This window comes from Strix aluco, chromosome 16 (genome assembly GCF_031877795.1).
Source record: "Strix aluco isolate bStrAlu1 chromosome 16, bStrAlu1.hap1, whole genome shotgun sequence".
Classification (NCBI taxonomy): Eukaryota; Metazoa; Chordata; class Aves; order Strigiformes; family Strigidae; genus Strix; species Strix aluco.
Genome location: NC_133946.1, coordinates 13,027,613 through 13,043,709, shown reverse-complemented (window position 1 = coordinate 13,043,709; position 16,097 = coordinate 13,027,613). Strand labels below are relative to the sequence as shown.

Sequence of the window (16,097 nt, the reverse complement as noted above, 5' to 3'; positions counted from 1 at the left end):
TCTGCCTTCTAAACACCCTGTCAGAGATGTAAAGCTTGGCTGAGTCAACCATATGAAGCAACAAACTGGAAACACAGGAGCTGGAAGCTTACAGGGTTAAACCAGCCATAAAGACAAGGTAAATTTGGTTATAAACTTGGCTAGCAATTCAAATTCACATCTAGATAGAAGCCAGGGACTGAACTTAAAGGCCAGGAAAATTTAAACTCAATTTACTTCATTTTCACTCCTCTATGATGCATAATTCACTAGGTAATGTTAAAACCTTTTTTTTTGTCATAAAGATATATACATATATATACTTAACTGGGGAGTCAGGACAAGGTCTTAGATGGTGACTTGTGACATCCCTTTAAAGTCTAATTTTCATACTTCATCCATGACCTCAGGCCCTCTCCTTCCTTTTCTCAAATGCCTTTTGCTTGATTCCTTTATTATATCTTCCTTTTACTCTGCAATTGACATGCTCAGATGTGGAACTTGAAGGTGGAGGACAGAAAAAAGAAGAGGGAAAAATAACATGAAGAAGAGAGTAACAGAGGGAGAAAAATATGAAGTGCAAGACAGCAAATGATGAACTACTGAGGAATTTGAGGAAACAGAAGGGAAAGGGGAAAAGTTGGCCAACTTGAAGCTGTGTTGAAATCTCTGAAGACATATTAACAGGAACATATATACATCTCCTTTTTCCATATGTCCAAAAATCACCGTCACTTTATTGCTTTAGACCACTTTTATGCTTTCATGCACATGACACCACATTCCATGAGCATACTGTATTGGGTTTAAACTGGAGTAGCCCTTACAAAATTCCTCACAAACACACTGTTTTAAGGATATGATCAAGACCACAGAATACTGGAAACAAAACCAGTTCATACCAGTTTAGTTGTAATATTATTTGTGATCAGTACACAGGACTGTAAAAAGAAAATAAGTGTTAGAACAGTATTAGTGTACAGATTTGATTTTTTGAGGCTGAAATACAGAAACATTATGGTGCCAAGAGTATTAGATACCCATCAGGCAGCTGCTGCCCCAAACAGCAGTAAGAATCAAACTGTGGAGCGATGGTGTACCATGAATACCTCCTCAGGACATGCTGCCTCTGCCTACCTCTTTCTCATATTCAGTAAAGGTGCCCACTTCCATTCCTTAGCTTTGGGATTGCAAGCTCAAATCATATTTATGTGCCAAATCATGAGGAGCTGGTTTTACTGCAAAACTTCCAACGCTAAAATCTTGCTGCGGGGTAGGATGCAATGCAAGTTACAGCAGCTTTTACGAATGCCGTGGATGTTTTCTGTTGCCTGGCAAAGCCTTCTGCTTCAGTCTGCTAATCACAAAGAAATATACTGTCTACTTCCCAATTAATCATCATCTTTGTTTAGGCCAGAGGAGCCACAATGGAAGGACAAGATTCTGTTCCTAATTAAGCCAGCACATTCCATTTAAATAACGAGTTTGTACTAGCATAACAGAGAGCAAAGCTCAGCCAGAAGAGAGTTGTTTGTTTGTTTGGAATTATCTCAATGTTTTTCTCTGGGAGAGTTCAGAAGCTTGAGCAGAGGATAGAGAAGTTGCAGATCCATGGTTCCCAGATATATTCACATCAAAAAAGCATTATCAGATCTCACCACTGTTACGCCAGGCAGCCTTTCAGATTTCCTTTGCTTCTCCAGAAGAAAATGCTTGTGACTTAAACATGCCTTGCAAGTCACTTATACAAGGAACCCTTCACATTTTGTACCAAGTGACATTACAGGCCCACTCCGTTGAAGTCGGTGGCGTTACACTTGAGGAAAATATGATTCAATGTAAAAATAGTAATAGCACTGTAAAACTAACCCTAAGGAGTGTAAAATAACCCTAGAGGGGAATTTTTTTCTTGCTTTCACTAACTGGGCCAAATTCAATTCTTATCTGCAGTAATGTATTTCCTCTATATGCTTGCCCATCTGAGTGGAGCTACTGTATACTTACATAAGAACATGCAGAGAGCAGAATTTGACACGGCGAATGGCTAACAAGTCTCAAGTTACAAAGAACTTTTTAAGCAAGGCACCACTATTGCCATTTTCCAGTAAGGCATATGTTGTATATACTTGAGTCAGTAATAAAAGGAAATGAAATCCATTATGTGTGTGCACGCACACACAAACTTTTATATGACATGCTTTTCCAAATATAGACTATTTCTTTGAGGGCCAGTTAAAGGGTATTTATTGCCAAAAAGAGCCATTTAAATACTGCTGGTCACTCCTCCTACCAAGGCCAGGACCAGCAGTAACGAGGTTTGCAATAACAACCAGCTGCTGACCTGTTCAAGCACAGTCAGCATGGGAAACTTACACTTGCTTGTTATCACTGTGATAAAGTCCAGCAACACTGTCGTCTGTTAACTACACTAGACCAGGAATACTAGGGCATTTGTGTTGTTTGTGCTTTTTTCTTAAACACAACTTATTAATAAACGTAAAATAAACAAATACATAACAATAAATTGGCTTATAATCATCAATGGGAACTAGCATTAGCATATCAACACTGGTGCAGCTCCTGCGCTGCTCATTTTGAGAGTGTGCCACCTCACACGCCTTGCAGTATCCATGTGTCTCCTCCTGTTTTTCTTTTGCTGTTTGATATTGGAGTGGTGAGGGGGGAGGCTTTGACTCTTAATGTTTGCAGTTGCTTTTTACCTCGTTTCCAGCTCCAGGCAGAAAGGTTTTGACTTTAATTGTCTTTCCAGGTGCAGGAAAAGGAGATTCCATCAGACTCCTCATAAATGGATAAACCAAGGCAGCAGATATTCCCCTTCTCCTTTCAACCTCATCCAGGATCTGATCCATTAGTAAGACATACGAGAGAAAGAGACAGAACATGTCAGCACCACATACACTTTTGAAGCATCTTTTGACCCACATGTGCGTAAACACATGGCAGATCTATATTTAATTTTCCTCTGCCATGCATTTCTTCACTACCGTTAAAGCCACAGGATTCAATCGTACTCTAAAAATGATACATTTTCCAGTTACAAAATAGAGCCTGTTGGTGAATGCAGTTAACACAGAGACAAGGAAGAAATTGGAAAGAAGAAAGAAGACAGCATGGCAAAAGGGATCTGTATTGTTGGGATTTTGCCTGAACAACAGGGTGAGCTGAAGGAGAGAAAGATCAAGACAGATCCCATGATCACAGAGCAGGTCAGCATCATGTCTCAGTGGTACATCTTGAAATCTGTATTAAGGAGAAACACTTTCTTCTGCCCTGGGCATCTCTTCCATTTCAACTGAGAGGGCAGGAAAAAGCCAGACCAGCAAGAAAAGCAACGCTGCCACACTATGATACCAGCAGAGGTCCACCAGGAAAGAGCTCCTGGAAGAGTCCCGGCCGTGGTGGCAGCAGTCACGTTGCAGTCTGTGCTGAGCTGGAGCCAGCCCCCAGCAGCCTCATGAAGCATGCCCAGCTGTTTACACCGGGTGCCTGATTAAGGTCATTTTCTGTTTGACATGATGCAGAGCAGGCAATCTAGTTTCGAAATAAGCAGATGGAACTTCTTACAGATAGAGAGGACTATTATTTTCTTCTCTCTCTGGTCACATGGGCCAACATAAATTAGATCACAGCTAAGTTTTCCCACATTAGACAGACCATATAGATGATAAACCTAAAGAAGACGAGAAAGCAAGCTTCAAAGCAGTTAGTGGTTTGACCTGAAATGGTGATCTTTTAACCACCACTCAAGAGCAAAAGGCCATACAAGAGTTAGTGGGTCTGAGCCAGGCATTTTCCCTTGTTTCTCTTGGAAATGCTTTTCACTGAAACAGAACATTAAAAGATACTTAAGCACAACATGGTGACTTATGATAGCTAGTGACACCAAATGCCAACAGAGGCATTCATTGGTGCATAGTTTCCTCTTCCTCCTTGCAACACAGTAAAGACCTAACTAAAGCAATGCTGACCCCATATACATAGCTTGCATTCCAGTCCATGGAAGTGGCAGATAACCATAAATGAAGATATTAATTTCATTCTTGATGTAATTTGCAGCACAACTATCCTCACCAAAGAAAAACAGCTACCCAAACAGGAAGCAGTAATGAACCAAGGCTATGCCCCGGGTCCCTTAGTGCTCCTGCACACTGCCGGCATGCAGCTGTAGTGTGCCCAACACATATTTCCTCTTCTGCAGTCACTATTTGATGTTTTATGTTGCTGGAGGTGGGAGCCGTGTGTGTGTCATACCCCTGTTCCGAGAACCTTCACAACACAAATAAAAAGGAGCATTTAAACTAAATAAAAGTTCAGCAGAGATCTCAGGAGATAAAATGGTCAAAAACATCTGTTGAAACCATGACCAAATGAACTGGCTGGAAGTAAAGATATCTGTGGTTCTCACGTCTGTCTTAGCAGTAGGTATTACAACAGTGAGCATAAAAGGCTTTGAGGAAGATTAAAATAACACAGGTTATCAGAAACAGGATGATAAACATTTTAAAACAGGACTCCTTTTGCTTTTCTGATAAATAATATCCGAGGGTTAATATCTTGTGGTCTTTCATCACTCATATTTTTCTGTAAAGACAACTGTTGCTTGTTTTGACTAATTCAGCAAAGTGCACCCTCATGATCATTTTCCTGTTTCACTGGATTTATCAGTTAGGACAGCCCAGGTTCCTTTTACTAGGCTGGAAAAAGAGACCGTCTCACTTTTCAAGAACTTCTGTCTCCATCCACACCACATCTGTCTTCAAAACCAACAGGGATGCTAAGGCTCAAATCTTCCTCCTTCATTTAACAGCTGTTCTGTCCAAGCCCTTTCTTTCCAAATGCGGTGCTTGGAGTGTGTGCTGAAGAGCTGTGCTAAATCCAGCCCCGGGCTGGAGTCAGCCCTGCGTGCTGCCAAACACCCTGCTCCCACCCTGCACCGGTGACCAGCCCTCTGCAGGGCAGCACCGCTGTGGCCAGACTCCAGCACGGACAGGGTCCTTTCGTGGCCCAGCCCCTCCACAAGCCTGGTAATTGAAGAAGAGCACAGGTGTGTTACGGCCCCATCCAGGGCCCAATATGCAACTGGGTGGGAGCCTTCCTTCCCACACAGACCAAAAGCAGCAAGGCAAGACCTGTGTGGCCAGGGCCAGCCCGCCACAATGCCTGGGAACAGCCCCTGCTGAAGCCAGTGAAATTACACTCACCCATCAACTTTGGGTTCACTTTGGCTGGACGATCAGACACTTTTTTTTCAAGTTACAGATTGAACTGGGAAAGCAGATTATTTGCAATTGTGGTGCAATGACCTTCCTTGTCTGAATGTATACCTCAGCTGCAGTGATACTTGGTTGTAAGGAGAATACTTAAATTTTTTTTTTTTTTTTCCCCATTTTTTTGCCTTTTTTTTTTCCCCTCTCCCAAATTTTCCTTTGAAAATTAGAGCACTATCAAAATTAGATAAAAACATAAAAGCAAGCAAAGAGCCTCAGGACATCCCTCCATACCACAGATCTGGTGAGCGGTGTTATCCTCCCAGAACAATGCATTCCACTTTGCTCACAGATATCTGTGTTTAGATACATATTATGTTTAAGAGACACTGTTATAAACTCTTGATTTCAGAGCTTTATGAAAGATGTCAGAAGCAGAACTGCAATTAATTATTGCAATCCAATGGTTTTTCTTCATACAAGATTTGTGTTAAACAAAGTTTTATCTAGAAAAGTTTGAAAACTGCTTTGAAGATAACATTCTGTACGATTATTAGACCATACGAATAATATAAATGCTATGATTTTTATTAACTTCTATGATTTACTTGTTCTTTTCCACTTTATTCCTATACAAATGAACAAGAAAAATCTGTCTAAGTTCTGTGAGATTTCCTGTAACTGAAGTGAAAATCTCTGGCAAATTAAAACAATATTTCTATGAACACTGTATCAAAATTGGAAAAGGGGAAGGCAGCTATTTGACATTAGACATATTTTTCTCCAAGATCACCAGCAAATCCTATACAATATTCTGAGGTGTGCACTGGATTTTGCAGGACATTCTCAGAGGACTAGGAGGCCCTAAACTGGCAGCTGGAGAGATATTTCTAAATGTTAATCAATCAGAAATGTTATTACTAGTTAATTTTAATAACCTTTTGTCTTACAAAAGAAGAATGCTTATGGCTCTGGAGCAGACTGGCAGTTAACTGTTTCTATGGCTATTCAATCCCTCAGCTTAGCTGCAATGCCCTGTGTAATGTCTTGAAACTCTTGTGTTAAGAAATGTATTACCTAAGTAAGCCACATCAGCATACAATACAGCTTTGGATTTGTTAATGTGGAGGCCAATTAAAAGATTATCCATGCTTTCCTAGCTTCCTAGGATAAAAAAACACGTCAATAGAGTTAAGCATATAGAATTCACTTATCAAATAATCTTTTTTCTTAACCTCATCATTCCACAGGGTATTGGAGTAAAAGTGGTACTGGCCCATCATTCAAACTGCAGATGCCAAGAATTACAGCTCAGCACAGAACAGCTTTAGAAAACAACGGAAAAAACTTCAGTTAGCCAGATCATACAGACACCCAGATGTTTTTTGAATCAAGTTCTGCCTCAGTCACAGAAGTAATAAGACATTCTTTGATAAACCAAATAATAGGGATGGAATATCCAAAACAGCAACTGTAAAATACAGTTATCTCCCATCAAAGGAAGAAATTCTTCTCGTCTGGTTCATCACTGCGGATGTGTCTCAGTAAACAATCAAATTAAAAAGCAATTCTAAAAAAAAAAAAAAAATCTTCTTACCTTGGAAAATAAGTCAAAACACCCCAGTCGGCTGATGACACAATAAACTTCAGGTAGGCGTGGGCCTTTTCCACTTGGCTGATAACAGTAAGAAGAAGATTGAAATTACATATTAATTTGGAGTCATAAGGAAATACACTTCTCTGATCACACAGTTGGCCATCATGTGACATCTCTCACTATCCGTTTCTCCATCAAAATAGCTACTCTTGGAAAAGCATCATATTTTTTCCATAAGACAGGAAACTAAAAAGCATAAATAGTTCTTATCCACTTTGGAAATCACAGCGCACTGGAGCTATATTCCAGTATCACTCCAGCTTGCAGCCATAAAAGCACATTTAACTACAACTGTAACTCATGCCTGTGCTATCACTGTCCTCTGCTCCTGCTGCGGCACGAGGAGTGGGGCCATGCTGGGGTGATGAGGTGGAAGATGAGAACTACAATGCTAAGGGAGGTTATGATGGCTTTAGTTCCCCACTCACTCCATGATGTTCAAAGAAAGCTCAACTTACAGAAAGCAAGCTCATAGACCTAAATAAAGACAAGCTGCATAAGCTAAATCATTAACTTCCTCAGATTAATGCATGATAAACATTAAACTCTTAAATAACTTAAACAGTGGCAAGCATGAATAAATGACGCACATCCCTCCCACCCCCCAAAAAAACAACTATAAAGATCATCCTCTATAACTATCCTACTGAAGATATTTCCTAAAGAAGAAATGGTTTAAACTGGCATGACTGATGTGTATGCCCTCAGCATGCTGGACTCTGCAACCCTGCCTATACCACTGCAGGGAAAGGCCCATCAGCACTGTGTGTGAAAAACGGGTACAACCGCTGGCTGGATTCAGCTTATTTACTGGAAAAGAAGTAGAATTAGGCCAATGCTGAGCACTTTAGAAAAACCATCCTCACTGGCAAGGTCCTCAGAGCAGAGAGCTGGTCTGCCTGTGTCCTGCATGTGTACAATGCACACAGATGGCAGTGACATCCGTGTACAGCAGCTTCCCACAGTATTTTCAACAAGCTGTGATGCAGCATTCCAGTTCTGTGTAGTTGCAACTGATTTTCACCAGATCAGCAGGCACACACTTCCTAGGGGCTCTAATTTTAATAAGGCAGCTTGTTGACTTCAGATGCAGTCATATGTAGTCCCAAGACACAATACATGGAAATCTTGGCGCTGCCTCGCCCAGGAGATATGTCCATCTTGGCACAGAAGGGCTGCAGGTACACTAGCAAACCCCAGTACCCCAGCAGCAAAAAGCTTAAAGTGGGGTCTGAGACAATGGGTGAGGCTGCCTACTTTCTTGCATCTCCTGGAGTCAGCTGTGCTTGTGCTGCAGTGGAGTGAAAAGTAGCTGTAAGAGAATCACTTGGCATCACTTGGCCTCTTTGTGCAGCTGTACATTATTGATATGCAGTAGTGACAAAACCATCTCCATTAATAACAACTTTGTGATAAAGAGGCTCAGTCACTGTTTCCATCAGCTTCTGCCCACTCGTACATTTAGCCAAAGTGGCTGATCATCTCCTCTGTATCCACGTAGAAGGACAGTGTATTTTTATCTTTGTCTCATATCAGACTCTGCCAATACAGTGATTAACTTCCCCACGGAGTGTTTGACAGTTACATGCCACACAGATGTCAGTCAAGAGAAATTGAGAGGTAGCTGTGCTTTTTAAATCTGAATATTGCAATCTAGACTTGGGACCGTCAGCAGGTGCCTGCCTGTTATAATAAAGACCACAAAAAAATACCACAGCTAAGTGAATACAGATGAGTCTATTTCTGGATCCAAACCTGCTCACTACACATCACATCTCTGAAAAAGCAGAGCCCTTTTTTGTCCATATTAGGTATAAAACCCTTTCTAAAGGCACTGAGTGATTATATCAAGCATGTGGGATTTTGGTTAAAATCATTGTGTCAAATCTGCAGGAATGCCGAAGCCATGCCAGGAGCCTTGGATAGCTCCCAATCGAGAGCTGTCTCACTGAGTGCCAGTAAAAACATCACATTCCTGGGTCATCTATAAGACCAGAAACAATAACTGCTTAGCACTTACTCAAAGATTCTCCTTTATGAAATATCATTGCTTTCAAACGTCTTAAAGGCTACATGGCTCTGAGAGCTGGGATTCTTCCCTCCTTGCACTCATCATATAGGACATCCTTTTCTGTTGTTTCAGAGACTTTTTCCTGCAAACAGCACAGCCTCCCAGATGCATACAAATCATCTGTAAGAGGCAGCAAGCAAAAGCCTCAGGCTGAGCCATTCTGAGGGGCAGGGCTTCTCAAATTTCTAACACTGGCAACTCTTCACATAACCTCCCCTCTCAGCCATTAGCCTACACCTCAAAGACGGCTCTGAAACACCTGCTCATTGCGCTTTACTTTGCTTCTTTCCCAGAAAAACATCATACGGGACATGACACTCCTCCCTTCTCTGTCTGGACTCATCTCTCTTCACTAGGGGAGACCTGGGCACTGGGTCTGGCCAACAGTACTGGTTTAACCTACTCTCTTCCCAGAAGAGAGTGCTTCCAAGTTGCAGGCTGTGCTCTACAAGCATACATGCAGCTACAAAGCTTTGCAGTCATGTCCTTCAAGGCTCAGTCTTCCACACGATGAATAGGTCCAGTTTAGAGAAGCTGTATGGTAAAGCAGCACAGCTGAAAGGCATCTGAGTGACTCTGCCTTGATGCACTGCACTCCTCCTCCTGGAAGAAGAGGAATGGCGAGGATGATGTTTTGGTTTTGATTTGTTTTCAATTTGTTTTCATGGAGCCCAGGATATTTTCAGCATTAGTCCAGTATCATAAATGAAAATGCTAATGAGTTTTGTTGATAACGAGACAGTTTCCCAAGAGGATGAACGTAAACTGACAAAAACTTGGCTATGAGATGGAGAAGCTGAAATCTGCATCAGGGCTGGTCCACAAGTGGCTCAGGACAGGTTTTTTTATAGTGAGTTTAATCTGAAGTTCACTGACTAAAGCTCACTCTAAAACCTGCTTTGGCAGGAGAAACAGGAGGCTTTTGCTCCAGAAAATAAGTCTGCCATTTTTCTCTTTCGAATCACACCTCCCTGCCCATGTGCTTGAAATCTAGGGGAGGCTTCAGAGATCTCCTCCCAGTCTGACATAGCACTTAAGAGTCTCTCACACACTGTACATGCCTGCTTTCAAAGCAGGGCAGGCTGTCCTTGCAGAGTTGCATACTCGCCAGCCATTCAGACACATAATTCAGTGGTTTGGGTTTTTCAAGATACTGGGGAGGCTGCAGGGTGTCAGGAAAGCTCCTGGTTTCCTAGCCCCAGAAATAACTGGGGAATGCTAGTCCCAGCATGCTGACATCAGAGGAACCAAAGCAGTGGGGACCAAACATAACATTTTTCCTCCTGCACTTCTCCTCCCAGCTTCTCCCATCTACCTGAAGATACACTGTGTGGAGAGGAAAGGCAGCAAAACCAGACCTACCAAACAGCAAGAAAGAGAAACATGCACCAGTCCTACCTGCCATCTCAAAGTAGCAGAAGTGCAGCAAGAAACAGACTAGCATCAACCTGAAGACTCCAGAAGGGCTGTGCTCCTTCCTACCCAAAATGGGACAGAACATCTCATCTGAGATCTTCTAAATGATTCACCAGAGAGCATTATTTGGAAAACTGGAGGAAGCAGTAAGGGCTGCCCCAAGGCCAGGTGAAAAAGGACCATCACAAATGCACAGCAGTAGCTGAGTTGTCTGAAGGAACTGGCCTTTGCAAAGCACGTGCATTAGCTCTGCGTAAGCTTCTGACACCCTGGGCTCCCTTTGAGACCAGAACTGTAGATGCTTCAATTGCAATTAGCTGTAATTAAGGCAATGATCATATAACAGAGATAGTACATAAAAATGTTTAACTCTAAATGACAATGCAAATGCCATTTTCACACGCATGTTGTGTAACATTCATTCCTTTCTGCAAGAGAGTGAAAAGGACACTATTTTAATCCTACCTGGCTCTAGGACTGTCTTGATCTTCGAACAATGAAAGATGCAGATTCAATCCAAAGCTTAAACAGGGAAACATGGTATTCCTGAATAACCTCCCAGCACATTCCTCCTGCTCAGTTATATTAGAGCCACACACAAGCTGATGGGGTGCGTAGCTTGAATGTATGACATCAAGAAGATAGAGGAGATGCCTCCCATGAACATTTTTCTGCACATACTAGATAAGGCTTGGAAACAGAGATGTTCCTTAATGGTGTCAGGAATCAGAACAATTCAAATGTTGGGAGTCTAAAATGAATACGTCAGTCACAAGCCAGCTTCTGTGGCAGCTCCTGATTCCTTGTTAGGGTCAATCCAAATTCAGACTATGAGAAAACTGTGGGTGTTTTAAATCCAAGAGCTTGTCTTAAAGTCTTCTTGTTATATGCGAAACGTTAACTTTTAATGTCAGAGCACCCAATGTGCACAGGGCTGTCAAAGGTGCTTGGGGCAGAGCAGGATGGAGGGAAGAAGGCAAGGGGAAGAAAAGGTTTTCCAGTGAGCTTTTTTCAGTTCCATAAACATTAGTCTGCATCCCACAAAAGTTGCTTTCACGGTGTAATGAATTCCCTTCTCCTGCCCCAGTAAATGCAGGATGAACTAGTCCCACCTAACAACTGTCTCATGTTTTAATGTACACACTTCATGTTCAGGCATTTGCTCCTCCACTGACTCCTGGGGCTGACTAGTCTTAGCCTAAAAAGTGGTGGAGGAACATTTTTTATGCGAGAGGGAAGAAAGAGGTAGGATAGGGTGAAACAGACCCTGAAAGTTTTCATCTTATTTCTGCAAGTACAAAATTACCAGCCAGAAAATTCTGATATTGTCAAGCTTTCTGCTCTGAGAACTGGGTCTTCTCAGATTTCTGCCCTATATGATAGAAGTGTGTGTCCTACTCTTCCCATGAACCAGCTGCCAGCTGTGGCAACAAACAGCAGGACATTGTTTTGAGGATGCAGTATCTTATACTCCAGTATTACCCCACTGGCTAGAACTAGCACCCCTCAGCATCTGCAGCAACTCCCATGGCAGTAAATCCCAAGATGCTTGTGAAGATCCCATAAACCAGCAGCTTACATGCCATGACTGTCCCAGGGGACAGGGGCTGGCACAGATGTGGATCCCAGCCATAAGGCCGCTGACAGCCCAGGCTGCCAAGGAGCTGCACTGGATCCAAGCACCTCCCAAAGGATACAGGCCTGGTATCTCTCTGGATGTCTACACCCTCTTTCTGAGCTGCAGAGACTGTTCATAGCCTCCAAGTAAGGAAAATTTTGCAGATTTTCCAGTACTGGTGGGTCTTGCAGCTGAGACTCTGTCAGCAGAAACCCACTGAGAAGGTCCCTGCTTTCACCATTGTGATCCTCGTACATCCCCTGTGCTTTTACTGGTCACAAGCTTAGTGGGTTGCACAGATAGAGAACAGGTAAGACTTCGGTCACACCCTTTAGAAAGCCATTTTTTAACATATTAAATCAAGACAATTAGTAAAACAAAATTCTACACTAAACCAAATTAAAAATCTGTATTTTCCAAGGTACACTCAGATTCACGCTACAGCAGCTTTACCCCTGTTCCTTCCCCACCACGTGCTCCTGCTGTTCCTGTGCTCCTGCTCTCCCTTCTAACCCTACCCAGGTTGCTGCCCCATAGCACCGAGGGCATTGTCACGTCTACTGGAGAGGGCCGTGACTGGCCAGGTGAGGCTAAGCCCTCAGCAGGAACCACTCAAATCATCTTTGCTGCTGACATGTGCATATCACAGAGCCACAGCCCACAAACAGCTCTAGAAAAGAGCCTAGCAAGTTGATGGATTCATTAGCTTGGAAAAGAAAGTTAAATTAATCTGAGTTAAAGAAAAATGTCTTATTTGCAGTAAAATGGCACAGTAGTGAGAGTTAATATCTCTAGTATATATTGGCCCATTTCTTTTTATATGAAGATGCATACTTCTCACATCAGGTCACTAGGAAAGCTGCTACACGATTGCCTTGGAGGTATCAAGATGTAACTGGAAAACTTCATGCTAACTATGAAAGTGCAGACTGTTTGCTATGGTACAATAGGTTACATTCCATTCTAATCCTGTTCCAAAATGAAACAAAACAATATAAATACATTTAAAGGGGATACTGTACAGGATTTGTAGTACAAACAGAACATAATTGTCACTGTATCCCTTGAGGTAGTTTTGGCAGGGGTTTAGCACACACCCCCCCAAAAAAAGGGTCTGGAAGAATCTGAAATCTGAATGCAGAAAAGAAAAAATGGAGCAGTTTGTTCGTATCACAACATGCCAAAGAAGAACAAGGCTGACAAAAAGAAACTGTTTCATGCACAAAGGAATCAGAACAGCAGCCTCCGCAGAAGACACAGATAGCCACCCTCACAGGGTCAGGCTGGTTGGCCCGTGCAGCCATGGAGCCCACTGCTGAGGACTGCCAAATGCTCTAGAAGGTGTGAGACACCTCTCGCTGGGTATTACAAGAGCATCTCTTGCCAGGACAGCTGGGGAATATTTTCTAAGGAATTAGCCTCACAGCAGTTGGCTTGTCTTGAAGCAGAGCAGTTTATAATGATTTTAGGGTTTTCTTATGGTTCTATATTACAAAGTATGGCCCCACCTTTCTCTTATGTAATGTTTGCCAAAAACTGCATGTAGTTCCCGAATTATGGTTATTGCATTTGACAGAACTTGTGGGTCAGGAATGGGACTAATTGGAGGAGATGCTGTGCACTCCTGGACATCAGAGCCACCCTGACTGAAGCTTTCAGGAACTGGTCAGGAAATTGGACACCCAAATACAAAAATCTGCTTTAGAACCCAAGCCTCTAGCATATAAACAGTGCCTGCAGAATTTACCTGCTCTTTGTTGCCTGTACAAACTCTGTATTTGCATATATAAAATAAGAAAGTGTGCACAGGACTGTAAACAGAAATATCACGCCGAGGTACACATCAGTGAGGCTGTTCCACCCATGCACTGACATTTGCAGGGGATAAGAAATTGTTATGCCTTGTAAGCACAGCTGATCCCTATGGAGAAGACACTTCAGGTAACAACCCCAGTTCCACCATTTCTCCCAGCAGGACAGAAGGAAGTTGCAGGATCCAAATAACAGTAGATCTCTGCTACTTTTGCCATTTCCCCAGACAGAGAAATGCTGAGATGCTTCTCTGCAGCTTCCAAAATCCTCTTTCCTTCTAAGCCCCAGACTTGCCAGTTTCGCTCTTAGAAGGCACAGCAGGATTTGCCCCAGAAAAGGACAAGCTGATAAAGTACTTTGGTATCACTCCACTTTCCTCTGCTGGGTGCGCTCTACCAGTGAGATGAGACATGTCAGCTTCTGCCTGTCAGGTTTTGGAATCGGATGAAACGTCCTGAATTAAGCGACCTCCCACAGCAGCAGCAGATCAGCTTTATAATTATTAGATAAATTTAGCAAGACAGTACTTATTTTTTCCTTTTTTAAATTATGTTTTGCTATCTGGTTGATTGATTTTTGCCATAGCCAGTGGAGGATAAAAGCCATCTCCAATGCTGTCCCAGAACACCATTTCTATAAAAGTGTGTATTAATGATTTAATTCTGTTCCCAGTATTTCCTACTACACTAACCTATCTTCTGCACCAGCTGAAAGTCAGTGTTCTATTTTTATGCCACCTTTAATGTAGGGTGGATTTCACTGAGCCTTAAGTGAGTAAAAAAAGCCAATGTTAATCCTTCATTGACAAACTAATTCAACACTCCCGTGTATACATTTTTTTATTGTGGCTAATTAGGTCAGTCTCAGCCTGGTCCAGGATCAACTGTTTTGTATTTCACAAATGTAAGTTCTGTGCATGACTCCAAACTTCCTAACATTCCCAGAAAAATAAAAGTCTTAAACTTGCTTTACCTGGTAGAGTGAAAACATTCCATAATTTATATTCCAGCCAACATCTTCAGAGGTTTTGTTATTTTTCCAAATATACCTTAATATCCTTTTAAATGACAACACATTAAAAGTAATTGAATTGTACTGCTGCCCTACATCTTGTCATGCTTATTTACACCAGTAAAGATACCTTCTAGGTGCTCCACTTCTTTAGCTCTGAATCACCCCCTGACCAGCCCTAGATTTACTGCAACACAATCCTTCATTGACATTTCCTTTCCACATATAAACCTTGTTGTGGCCCACACTTACACACTGTGTTATACAGAGTAAGCAAGTCTCTGTGATGCTACCTATGGCAAATACCGCCCACAGAATTGATAAACAAGTTTTCTGTTATGTTAGTTTAAATGAAACTTCTTACAAATAGAGGAACCACACACAGCAATACCTCCCAGACAGAGCATCTGCTGTCTGCACGACAAGGAGCTTTGCCATAGACAAAGAGCAGGGTAAGAGCAGGGTCAGGCATAGGCAGCATGCAGGATGGAGAGTGCTGTTCTAAGGACGGTGAGTTGCTCTGTTTACTGGAAGCCACTGAAAGCTACTGAAGGCAGGTGCTCCCTGCTTGGAAGGATGAGAAATCATGCCAGAGAGGGAAGGAAAAGTGCCAGTGTCCCTACTTCTTAGACAGGGGGTACCTATTTATAAGTTTGCAATGCTGCTGCAGATATTCATTTTGCACAGAGAGTACACAGAAGGCTCCTGCAGCATCCAATATCCATGTAAGTTCTCCAGCATGTCATGTGAACAGTACAAAAGCCATGGCTCCCCACCTAGTCACTCACAACCAGCTCCAAAACTATCTGAGAGGTGAACAGCACAAGGTAGTGCAGGAAAAACAACTGCTTTATGCTTTGCTGCCATCCACTCAGGCCTGCAGGATGGACAGAAAAATCCCTGTTTGCACTGTGCTTCACCTGCCTTAATACACTTTGCAGGCCTTTGTGCAGTTTTCTCCCCCCACCCCGAGACACACACACATACACACACACATACACACACTCTCTCTCTCTGCCATGCTCTCAATTTATCGGGTGACCAGTGATTTTCCAAGTGATGAGACAAAACTGTTTGGTAGGCTGAGTCAGGTTCCTGCACCACCAGTTGACCACCCCTGGTCACGAGGACTAAAAAGAAGCCTGAGGACCTGGACTTCCTGGCACTGGCATCAGCTTACTGCATGGTGCTGAGCAAATGGTGATGGTGGTGTGCTCTCCACTGCTGCTGCCCTCCTACTCAACAGGGTGGCTTATTTACCTACATCACAGCCCTGCTGCAGACCGATTAGGCAGTGCTGGCAGA

The 16,097-nt window shown here is 42.6% G+C and overlaps 1 protein-coding gene across 7 annotated transcripts in view; it reads right to left on the bottom strand.

Moving 5' to 3' along the window:
• The window catches only part of DENND2B (DENN domain containing 2B), a 177,704-nt gene that overhangs the window by 26,001 nt on the left and 135,606 nt on the right, over positions 1-16,097 (bottom strand). For all 7 annotated transcript variants that reach the window (XM_074841776.1, XM_074841779.1, XM_074841778.1 and 4 more), the window contains 2 exons: positions 6,805-6,882; positions 2,700-2,840 (listed from right to left, as the gene is read on the bottom strand). In XM_074841776.1, coding sequence (XP_074697877.1) covers positions 2,700-2,840; positions 6,805-6,882 — 219 coding nt within the window. The remainder of the gene's footprint in view (positions 1-2,699; positions 2,841-6,804; positions 6,883-16,097) is intronic.